Below are 11,851 nucleotides of genomic sequence, written 5' to 3'. Positions count from 1 at the left end.
TTTTTATATATAGATTTTTTATATGTATGTTTACCTCACATAATATAATTGTAAAGCATGCATTTAGGTGTCTGTAATATAATACATGTGGCAAAAACAAATGTAGACATTAATAAATGCATTTCTATAGCTTCCAAAATATTAATTACAAACAAGGGGAGTGCCAAGATGGAGGCATTTTGGCTTCAACACAGCGCCCCCTATAAGTCATCTAGTCTATATATAATTTATTGGCACAACACCATGCTTAACTATTCTCTTTGCATTTATACATGTTGCAAAATCAGTGCAGATGTTAGTTTACCAAATCATAGTGTGTATTGCAGTGACTCATTCACAGTCATAGACTGCTTTCAATGTCAGGAAACAAAAACCTTAAACAAGTAAAATGGTTGATCTGTACCTTTCATTTTTGGGTCAAAGTGTTATAACACTGAACAACATTTTCTGACATTCATTTCCTGTTGAATATAAATATGTTACAAAGAAAGGCATATTGCATCTACATTACAAAAATCAATGTCAGAAGTGGGATTCGAACCCACGCCTCCAGGGGAGACTGCGACCTGAACGCAGCGCCTTAGACCGCTCGGCCATCCTGACATACAGGAATTAACTCTAATTACCAGTACATGAGCCTGACAGTTTACTGTAGATTGTTTAACTATAAGTATTGTGGGGAATACTAAAATTATAATACATTGGAAAAATGAAGAAGAACATTATCCGCGGTTTACGCAACCATTGCATAAAGCCACGCCAAACGTTTGCTATTCATTATGTTTTATAAAGAAATGCCTTCATAATAGCGAACCTTGCGTTGGTTTGCGTTCATTTAGATATCCGGTAAATAGCCTACTTTCTTAGCTATCTATCTCTCTTTAGAATACATGTTTATTACTATATCTTGCTTGCTGTCTTGTGGCTATAAAGGAGTAGCAGTAGCTAGCTAAGTCTGTTGGGCTATAGTTTTGGGAACTTTTAACGCTTTTCTGGACATTGGTTTTGGAAGTTAATTACGTTGTAATGTGAGAAAATGGCAGACAGACAGATACAGTAAGTACACAAGCATACGGACACTATATGTTGTCTACAACAACCGTTATTGTATTGGACAGCTTGACTGAGAGAAAGTCTACATTCTCACAATCAGCCCCTCACACACTTCTTTGGGGGATCCTATTGTATAAAAAAAATAATCACAAGAATACCTAGTTAACACGTAATCGGCCCCACACTGACAGTGTGTGATTTGTGTTGGTCCAGTAGAGGGTGCTGTCAGACCAGTTATTCTGAAAAACTATTTCAGTGACTAAAACAGAGCAAAATCCTTTTTTTTTTTGTTGTAGCAACTTAATAAAATCATGATAGATAGTCTCTATCTGCCTGCTGTGTTTCTATTTGAAAAATAACATTCCTACTGATCAGGACCAGTATATTCCAGGGATGGCCATTTTGTATAGTTTTCCAGCTGAACATTGGCAGATGGTAAGATATAGAAAAGCCAGTGGCACATGAAACATGTTCTGGTAAATTAAACACAACAACAACATAATCAAACAGTGCTTTACTGTAGGTTATGAATATTAATTTGGCACACTACCAGGTTCAAAATTGTATATTGGCCGAGGTATATTGGTCATATACCACACCCCCTCGTGCCTTATTGCTTAATTCTATATTTCTCTACTGTATCTAAGTCCATGCCGCTCTGACATCGCTCGTCCATATCTGCATATATTCTTATTTCCATTCCTTACTTAAGATTTGTGTGTTTTGGGTATATGTTGTTAGATGTTACTGCACTGTCGGAGCTAGAAGCACAAGCATTTCGCTACACCCGCAATAACATCTGCTAAACACGTGTATGTGACCAATAACATCTACTAAACATGTGTATGTGACCAATAACATCTGCTAAACACGTGTATGTGACCAATACGATTTGATTTGATTTGATTTGAAAAGTGTCACATATTAAAATATTTTCAGTAGGGTGCAAGACATGCAGGAAACATTTTGTTATAGAATCATAATTGTTTTACAGAACATTCAGGGAAAAATATCCTCAATTATATACAGGTATATACTGTATATATACAGTATGCAATTCTCTTTATTCCATTAACAAACATTGACAATAGGTTTTCTCCTAATTTCTTTTCTCTTGTAAATAATGCAGCATATACTTTCAAATAACCACGCAATTGAATGTATTTAGACAAACATCTGAAGAAGATACATAACTTGCAGAAAGTCAATATGCCTTGTAACATAATAATCATTCCGTAGTTTCAATAAACACAATGCAAAACCATAAAACATGTTTTAAGCATTGAATAGTTGCAAATGGTTTATAGGTCTACAATCCTTGTTCATTGGTCTGCTACTGTGTAGTACTGTATGTTACAATTAGAGGGTCTTAGAAACAAAATTACAGGGACTTAGAGATAAAATTACAGGGATTTAAGAGACAAAATTACAGGGACTTAGAGACATTACAATCCATTCTGATGCCAGATTGATTGTCATTGTTTCACCTCTAAAAGCATGAATGATTCATTGTTTCACCTCTAAAAGCATGAATGATTCATTGCTGAATGTCACCCGACACCTGTTCTCTCTGCTTTGATTATATCAAGGTGGTTGAGGTTGGGTTTCCTCACACAGTGACAAGAGCACACTGGTATCTTACTTAATGTGATTCTGTCCTGGTTCACAGACATTCACCCCAGTCAAACCCTCTAGGCCTATATAACTTCAATGGAAGCTTTGCCTTCCCTAAGTGCAAACGCTTGCATCCCTTACTCAGTCTGCCTGATGGTAAGCTGTTTACCGGTCATTTTCATACTTTATGTCATAAGCGACGGGTCCCTCCATGGTGAATCCAAGGTAAAAGGAGACCTCCTCCGTACTGCATCCACTCCGGACTCCACCAAGGTATACTGGACGCACTGAGATTTTCAAATTGCCCCCGTAGTAAACATAAATATCACCGTTTTCCGTTTTGCCTTTGACCCGCTGTAAAAGGTTTTGTATCTCAGGATCCCTCCATATTGCTCCACTTTGCCACAGTTGATGCGGGTTTGGGGGTCTATCTTTGGATGAGGCCTTCTTGTGTGATGTTTTGGGTCCCTCTTTGTACAGCAACTGATCAAGCCTGCCTTTGTGAATTATTCTCCTCAGTCCTCTTGATTTCCCGAGGTAGAAATGTGCGATGCAACTCTTCGCCGGCAACATGTGGGAGAAGCGACGATGGAAAGATTTTTTCGATGAAGTGACATACGTGCCAATGTTTTTGAACGTTGTGGTGCTCTCAAGCAGGTTGTCCTTTCTTGGCCACATCAGCAACATTGAGAGGTAGTACAGCTCTGTGCAGTTTGAATTGGTTCCCTCTTCTTGCAGTGCCTCGTTGAGAAGGGAGACCAGCTCCTCGTACCTCTTCAGCAATGTTGAGCTTTGCTTAACGCAGTGAAGAACAATGTTTGCAAGGATGAAATTGATCTGATCAGCCATGAGTTTCCGTGTAGAATTTTGAACAATGAACTGCAATTTCTTCAGAATTAATTCAATTTGATTCCCATTCTTCTCATTCAGATACTGGAGAAGACCAGCAAATGAATCTGCTCGTTTTTGCTCCAAATAGTTTCGCTGCTCCTCTATCTCCTGCCGGAGACTCAGTTTTGGTTTACTGGCCCTTTCGGAGGCTCTCTCTTCTCCCGAGGAACAGAAGATGTGAATGTACTTCTTGAAGAGCTCTGATACTTTTCGTTTGTTTCTGTCCTCTGCTGTCTCCTTCTCAATTGACCTTGGCTTCAGGTATGTGAAGTAGTTCTCAAAAAAACTGAACATCTCCTTCAGCCGTGGCTTCAAAGAGACCAGGAATTTCTCGTGGTCTGACAGAACAGCAATGAATTGATAATTTGTACTGTTTGTTGTTTCATGAAAATCACTCACTGGCAAGTGGTTTTTGAGGAACTGCAGCATTTTGTCTCGCTGGAGTGCATCACTTTTGTTGAAAAAAGGAATATCTTTGATGATATCAAAAACAATCATTGAAACTTCCATTTCACCGACATACCCAGATGTGTTGTAGGTTCGTTGCCTCTTTCTGTTGGGCAGATCAAGGGAATCCATTGGCTCGTCCTTCTTTGCGAGTTCCTGTGAATCTCTGAATGCTTTGGTGGCCTGAAATGCTAATTTTAGGCATTTGTCTAACCCTTCTGGAGTGAGCTCCTCAGCACGTTCAATTTCATATTTCAGGTGGCTTTTGTACACCTGTCCCAATGTGTCTGCAATGTAAGAATTGTACATTTTCTGCTGTGCATCCTTGGCCCATTGCAGAGCAGATATATAATCCTTCTCTTTCAGATAGAAATGCCTTGCCAGAGCTTGTGGCAGAGTTGCGTTTTTGTCAAATCTCATTGTTGCTCTTACAAGAACTTCTTTGATTTGGCTGATTCCCTCATCCGTCTGTATGTCTTCAATCAAAGGAGAGAAGAGTGTATCTTTGTCATGTCCAAGTTCCTTTCGTTGCCGCGTGATCAGCATACTTTGGATGTTTTGAACCAGGATGTCCTTACCCATGCCAGATTTGTACAGCAAGTCACAGTGTAACAGACTGGTTGTTATTTCCCCCAGTTGAAGCTTGTGCTTTCCGGTGAGGACTTTGAGGCAATTACTTGCAATCATTTGGTGTAGAAACCGAACTGCCTGATAAGTGCCGTGCTCTTCAATGTTGAAGCGGATCAGTAGCGTGGAGTATGGGTTAATTTTGTCCTCAAGTGTCTCTTTTCCCCACAGAGCATTCCTAATCCCCACAAAATCCTCACATAGGGACAGGGCCATGTAGGAGCCGTTCACATATGTATTTAGCAAAGCTAAGAGTGAAAATAGCTGTCCTTCTTTTCTGGAGGTGTCAAGGTCTTTCAGGGTGTTTCGCACCAGATTCTTGATGTACTTCTCACTGAAATTGTTTGTCATGATCATGAAGGCGTAGAACGTTTCAGGTTTTTGATGGTGACCTTTGAGCTCTTTCAGTTTCACCTCAAAGAAGCTCTGCTCTTTGGTGGAGAGCTTGTTGATCATGAACACATTGTCAAGTCGGCTGTTTCTGGAGCTCTCTGCAGGAATCTGTGATCTCTCACAGTTCAGTATGATGACCATCAGAGTGTCAGGTTTCTTCTTCTCGTTGGCTGCACTTAGTATGCATCTCTGTAGGTCTTCAACGTCCTCCCAGTTGTCCACCAAGAGTAGAACAGGAGAATAACTCAACTGCTTCTCTTTGCCACAGGTCAGCAGGTGTGTGACTTGGACTGCGATCTCACTGTTCTGTGCTGTGGTGTTTTTCAGAACGGCACATCTGAATTTACATCTCAAGTTCCACAACACGTGCATGGCCAGTGTTGTTCCACCACATCCTGGATGATGGAAGAGGTTTATTATTATGCATGGCGATGTGTACCTCTCTGTAGGTGTGATCAGGTTGTGAAGATCCTCATACTTGTCACGTTTGATGAATGGCAGACAACCTGGCCTCTCGGACAAGTAGAAGTTCCACCAAGTCACTTGTCCGCCTCTGTAAAAGTCCTCCTCCGTGTTGGTCTTGAATTCCTCAAAAGTGTCTTTGGTTTCAATTTCAGTGTTCTCACATTCATTTTCACTCAGTATATCAAGTACGGTCATCAGCTCTTCGTCTTTTTGTGTCAGGAGGACTGAACTGGAGCCAGAAGATGGCAGATATCTCCTAGAGGACCGTGTCTGGGGTTCTTTGATTTTCCTGATGGTGCAGTCGATTTCAGTCAGGCTCAATTCGTAGATACATTTACTAGTAATATCCACTTTGCAGCGAGTGTTTATCATGTCTCTCCATTGACTGAATACATTGGAATCTTTGCATATGCAGAGCATATTATCCTCACCCTCAAGAGTGCGATAGATCGCACAAAAGGCCTCAAGTACAGGGCTTGAGATGTCAGTGACTCCTGAGTGAAGCATGAACACCACAAGTAGTCTGTCTTTCGACAAGACGTCTGGATTGCAGAGAAATGACACCATATCGCTGATTTCTCCAGCACGTTTCTTGAGCCATTCACTGGTACTGAAAGGTCTGTCTGCTTCACTGACCTCATTTGCTCGACCATTACAAAAGACCCAGCTTGTCTGCTTAAACAAGTTCAGCTTTCCGATAACAGTGGAGACATTGTCATTAGTATTGTACATTCGAGGGTAATGAAGATTCGCTATGCGATCTGTTCTGTAGAAACTGCATGTCCCGTTCATGTCAGATTCTGGGTCAAACTCGAGCACTGCAAACAACTTCATCTCTTTCAAAAAACCCAAATGTTCATGTTGACTGGGGTGGCACTTGTTTGTGACAACTATAACTTGCAATGAGTTTTCAAGTGTGTCTCTCCCATGAGTTATCAATTGTTTTAGCCTCTGACCTTGGTGGTTTTGGTTGGGCTGCTGACAGTTGCTCTCCTCTTTTGACTTGCGTGCTGATGACCAACATTTGACTTCCTCTGTCAAACCTCTCATCTTCTCCTGTAGACTTCTGGGATTATTGTCTGCAAGAATGTTGATGCTCTTTGGACCTTGTCGAATAAACAGACATTCAGTTTTGTATTCTTCTCCATTTTGTTCAGATATTATTGAGGTATAGAAAAGCTTCTCTTGAGTCTGTGAATAACTTGGGACAACATCAACTTCTATCACCCACTTGTCTGAAGTCGCGCCATCTAGACGTTGAACCTGAAAGAATTTTGGAGGTCTGATGCATGATCTTGCGATATTTGTTTCTTCTCCAAAGTGTTCCTTGAGATGCAAGTCAAACCTGTCTGTATACATATTGAATGATGGCAGGTTTTGCCCAATCACCTGTCCATGCATGTGTCTGGGCCCGCCTGTCACCCCAAAATGAATTGTACCATTGGTGCGAGAGTTCATGCAGGCTGCGGAAAAACGAAACACTTCATTGCTGAACTTTTCCAGAATATCTATCTCACTGGCTTCCTCTGTGCTTGGCAGGAGCTTGTACTCATGTACAGGGTCAATGAGATTGCTTGGACCGGATTCAGGGGGGAGGGTATCATTTTGTATGTATGTGAACGATAGGTCGTTTTTGTCAAAGGGACGTGGGGGACATATTCTCTTCTCCAGATTTGGAACAGTTTCTCTTAAGTGGTCAAATGATGAGATGGACGTCTCACTTTGTCTCGTATTGTCCTCCATATTTCCATAAGCTGGAATGTATTCCGACTCTACCATTGGCAGTAGAATGGGGGATGCAACATCTGAACCGGAATGTCTCAGTTCTTCCACTGATGTCCATGATGAGCTTAGACTTGGAGCCACCGACTCCGATTTCACACTGTCAGAATCCAGAGTTTCCTCATGTGACCCCATCCTAGCTTCTGGTATGGCTCTAAATCTAAATCTCTCCTGTCTTCTGAAGGGGTCACTCTCAGGGGATCTCGTGCTTCTCCCTACACTCTCCAAGTCGTTTCTCAGTATCTCTACATTTTTTATGATTTGAATCGCAGGCCCAAACTTAACACCAAAATCAGTCAAGTCCTGTTTCTCAATGCAAACCAGGCTAGCTCCTGACACGTCCTGTTCATAAAGTTTTGTTGCGACCTCAGGGAGTTTGAGGCTACTAATTAGCCACTCTTTCACATGCTCCTTCGTCCAGTCTTCGATTCTCTGTGGGAATTCTCTGAGGTTGCTGACTCTGTTCATGCCATGATGTTCAGTATGCTGAGAACCCAATAAATAAAAACGATCATCACCATAGGCAGTGGTATTTCTTTTTAAACCAATTAACAGTTACTGTACCTGCACATATAGTTTATATTTTTTATTTGCCAAATCACCAATGCCTATTGCTTATTGTTATTGAAACTAATAACAATCCACTGAACATACATTTACAATGCATACATAGAGTTTCAGCTTAAAACTTGCAAACATACCATTGTTGCATGCACTCCACCAATGGACAGTTGTGTTGTGTCTGATGTCATCATCCTACAATTGGTGGAAATACATTAGGTGGAAATACATTCATTTGAAATTAAACAAATTGATGTTTTGGATCACCTCAAATGTGTTTTTTTTATACATACATGCAAGGTATTGTGCATTTTAATTTTGTTGATTTTTTTATAGTAATGAATTCCCACATGACACACTTTAGATACTTTAAATTATTCTTCATCTATTAATTAAAATCATAAATGACCTTGAAGATGGACCCATTGACTGGTCACTCTTCATTGACAGATAGCTGGGCGTAGGTGAGTCTGCTCCCTCCCTGCAAAAAAATGTTATTGAGGTGTGTTTTTAATCAATCCTATGCTCATGATGTACAGTCGCTTTTACCGATCTGCAAGATGTCTATTAGAAATCACATATTCAAAGTGTCTCCGAGTAATAGTGCTGATCTAGGATCAGGTTGGATGGTGGTAGCTCGGCCCGTATTAAAGTGTCTCCGAGTAGGAGTGCTGATCTAGGATCAGGTCTCCCTAGATCATTATGATCTGATAGATAATAGGCAGAATCTACCACACATCCAAACCAATTTAGTGAGGGTGCTGGAGTCAAAATGCTAAACTGTCGCTGCACTTTTCCAGACAGATGAAAATCTATTTATTTAATTGTGGCTGAGCTTTCGGTCAGTCAACCGTCATCAAACCATATGCAAAATAATATTCAAAACTGATGCTAATCAAAACTGATGCTAATCAAAACTGATGCTAATCAGTACTGATGCTAATCATAACCGATGCTAATCAAAACTGAAGCTAATCAGTACTGATGCTAATCATAACCGATGCTAATCAAAACTGAAGCTAATCAGTACTGATGCTAATCAAAACTGATGCTAATCAGTACTGATGCTAACCATAACCGATGCTAATCAAAACTGATGCTAATCGAAACTGATACTAATCAATACTCCTACTCTGAGACTGTGAAAACGGGCCCAGACCTTTCGTCTTTTGCCGATTGTTGGAAATCTTGACACATTGCAACGTCCTCATTATGAAAATCATAAATTACCTTAGATTGTGAAAAAACTGTCTCTTGTAGTTTAAAAACTCTCTCTTGTAATTTATCGGTGGATCCATTGAGCGGTCACTCCTCATTGACACACAGCTGGATGTAGGTGACTCTGCACCCTCCCTGTGAAATATACAGTCAGTCCCTTAACCCTATAACATAGCTTGTAAAGACAGTTGGAAATCGGGACCCATATTCATCCATATGCAGTGTTCACACTGCACGAGTCTCCTTATCCCTGGGTTTATTGAGATTTTAGCCTAGGGCTATGCAAGTCTTCACACTTGCACATTCTAGCACCAACCTTAGCCCAGGGCTAGCTGGCCTTGCTCCGGAGCAGGGTTAGGTCCAACTTTGTAGGACTAGACCCAGAAACCCGGTGCCAAAATAGCCCGTGTGAAACGGGGGTCAAGAAAAACGCATAGAATATTTCACTGTTGTGGACTGTGAAAACAGATAAGGTCGTTAACCTATGGTTGACCCTACAGAAACTTAGCTCTGGGGTTTTTAGATAAGGCAGTGAGTGCATTCCTAGGTTTTCTGTTAATTAGAACTGTCAGCTCAGTGGTGATCGATAATGTTGAGGGGTCAAAAGTTATCTGGGAGTGTGTTAGTAAGTTAGAATGAACTTTTCACCTCACTTTGTCCCGGTCGAGAGGAGGGGATTCTGTTAAAGCAATGAAATGATGTCATTATCTGTATATAAACTGCTGCACGTGATTAAGTGGGAGCGCGCTCCGAGAATAAATTATATTACCTATTATTGAAAGACTGGTCTGCGTCTATTTTATGCAAACAAGAAATCTTAGAAATTCTCATAAAATAGATTAAGGGCTTTCAATTGATGAAAGCACATTGGCATAATTAAATTACAGTAACAAAAACATACTTTCATTAGTTGCTATGGCTAACAAAAACGGTTGCTATGTAGGCAGGCTAACGTCTGCTCCCCCCACTGTCCCCAGGATATTTTAGCCCAGGATTAACATATGTGAGTGTGAACACAGGGCTAAGAACATTGCTGTGCGAAAAGGCCTAAAGTGTCTCACAGTAGTAGTGTTGATTGAGGATCAGTTCCCCTCTGTCCATATAATTTTATTCATTATGATCTAAAAGGCAAAGCTGATCCTATAGCAGCACTCCTACTCTGAGACTGTGAATACAGGCCCAAACCTTTTGTCTCTTGTGCCATGTCCTCGGTGGAAGTTGATTGGCTGACCCATTGAGTGATCACTCTTCATTGACAGACAGCTAGGTGACTCTGCTCTCTCCTCCTGGGCCACCAAGCCCTGTTTACCAGGGCAGAGAAGACTTGACCCTGCAACGTCCTCATTATACTCCTGTGGGGCAGTGGGACTACTATGCAGCCATTGGCGGATATGTTCACTCTTCCCACTCTCTGCACCCTCAGGCGATACAGTGGTGTCACTCATCCTGTCTCCACACCAGCATTCAGGTTCCTGACAAAGAAAACGAAGCGAGAGGGGTGAGAGGAAAGATCCGAAAAACCGCTCTTTAGCAGTAACTTCTTTATTGAGGATAAGTGTATTTACTGTGACTGTGATATGTGGTTGTCTCACCTTGCTGTCTTAATAAGATGAATGCACTAACTAACTGTAAGTCGCTCTGGATAAGAGCATCTGATAAATGACTCAAATGTCAAATGCTCTATTAACCATGTATCAAAATCTCCCGCTAACTTCATTCCCTTTCTGAAACTCTCAGCATTGAAACAAGTGGAAGCAATGTACCGGACTTCTTGTCCAAATCATAGAGAAACAGGTCTAGTAAACACACATTCCTATATGACCACAACAGACTAATACCTCTCCTCTGAATAGAAACCACTTGGGATACTCTCGTAGAAAATGTATTGTTTCCCAAACGTGGTAGTTATGTTGTTTGTAGAAAAGGCGTATCATATTGTGTCACCTTCAATAGGCAGACTGTGCATTCCCATGCAGTAGAAAGATACAGTTTCTACAATAGCCAAAGAGGATAAAGGAAATCTGGTTATTCTCTCCTATGGTCCAGGGATACAAGATCAGACACCTCCCCTCGATGACTCAGCAGTGGTTGCACATGCAGTACATTTCATTTGACAGCCATACTTACCCGGAACTTCAGCTTCTCATATGAACTCGTGATTTGAATAGTGTCATGGTTATTTGACAACGGCTTACTTCCCAAACATTACCATGAAAAGCAAACAAACCTATTCATTGCCTATCTCCTCATCGAACATGGAGTAGACAGAATGAAAACTTGTGTTTCTGCATTCCAGAGACACATAATATACCAGGGAGTGTACTGTAACTCTGTACTGTAGACTTGCTACGTCAAATAAGATTTTCCCTCAGGAGCCATTTGATTTCAGTACGCTTTTGAGTAAACTTGGACCTTCCTCACCCACGGAGTATGTCTGATTTATACATTCAGAATCTCAGTTATTGCATGAGAAATAATCAGTACGATTATTATTATAATTATAACGAGCTCAACGTAATTAGGCTGCATTCATTTGTAATAATTAGACTAATTACAGCAGTATTTTTAGTTTAGAAAACATTTGTGTAGACAATAACAGAATATATCCAAGACTTTAAACAGAACCTTACCACTCAGAGTCCTAACTTCACTCATATCTGCACAGTTTGAAAGGTGTGCTCTTAGATCCTGTGCAGCCACAGAAATACCAGTAACCGTTTCCCCGCTGTATTCTTGACAATGAACCACTGGGCCGCACCTAGGAGGTGCGGAATTTAACCCCAGAAGCTACTAATACAGG

The 11,851-nt window shown here is 40.8% G+C and overlaps 1 protein-coding gene and 1 non-coding gene across 2 annotated transcripts; both read right to left on the bottom strand.

The window, feature by feature from the left end:
• Nucleotides 1-520: 520 nt before the first annotated feature.
• On the bottom strand, nt 521-603 carry trnal-cag (transfer RNA leucine (anticodon CAG)). Its single transcript has one exon. It is a non-coding gene; the product is annotated as a tRNA-Leu (tRNA).
• A 1,810-nt stretch (nt 604-2,413) lies between these two features.
• Nucleotides 2,414-11,847, bottom strand: LOC139403103 (sterile alpha motif domain-containing protein 9-like). The gene is made up of 6 exons (XM_071146815.1): nt 11,682-11,847; nt 10,237-10,523; nt 9,082-9,186; nt 8,243-8,314; nt 7,974-8,028; nt 2,414-7,758 (listed from the first exon to the last, which is right to left on the bottom strand). The coding sequence occupies exons 2-6, from the start codon at nt 10,494-10,496 to the stop codon at nt 2,833-2,835; spliced, it is 5,418 nt and encodes a 1,805-aa protein (XP_071002916.1). The 5' UTR covers nt 10,497-10,523; nt 11,682-11,847; the 3' UTR covers nt 2,414-2,832.
• Nucleotides 11,848-11,851: the final 4 nt, after the last annotated feature.

This window comes from Oncorhynchus clarkii, unplaced genomic scaffold, assembly GCF_045791955.1.
Source record: "Oncorhynchus clarkii lewisi isolate Uvic-CL-2024 unplaced genomic scaffold, UVic_Ocla_1.0 unplaced_contig_5350_pilon_pilon, whole genome shotgun sequence".
In the NCBI taxonomy this organism is placed as follows: Eukaryota; Metazoa; Chordata; class Actinopteri; order Salmoniformes; family Salmonidae; genus Oncorhynchus; species Oncorhynchus clarkii.
This window is presented reverse-complemented; position numbering and strand designations above follow the sequence as displayed.

What these genes read in the sequence shown, in the direction of transcription:
- LOC139403103 (XM_071146815.1), bottom strand. Translation starts at nt 10,496, where the DNA reads ATGAGTGACACCACTGTATCGCCTGAGGGTGCAGAGAGTGGGAAGAGT. An exon ending in TTTTTAAACTACAAGAGACA is followed by an intron (nt 8,315 to 9,081) that starts GTTTTTTCACAA and finishes ATTTTTTTGCAG; the next exon opens with GGAGGGAGCAGACTCACCTA. An exon ending in TCAATGGGTCCATCTTCAAG is followed by an intron (nt 8,029 to 8,242) that starts GTCATTTATGAT and finishes CACCAATTGTAG; the next exon opens with GATGATGACATCAGACACAA.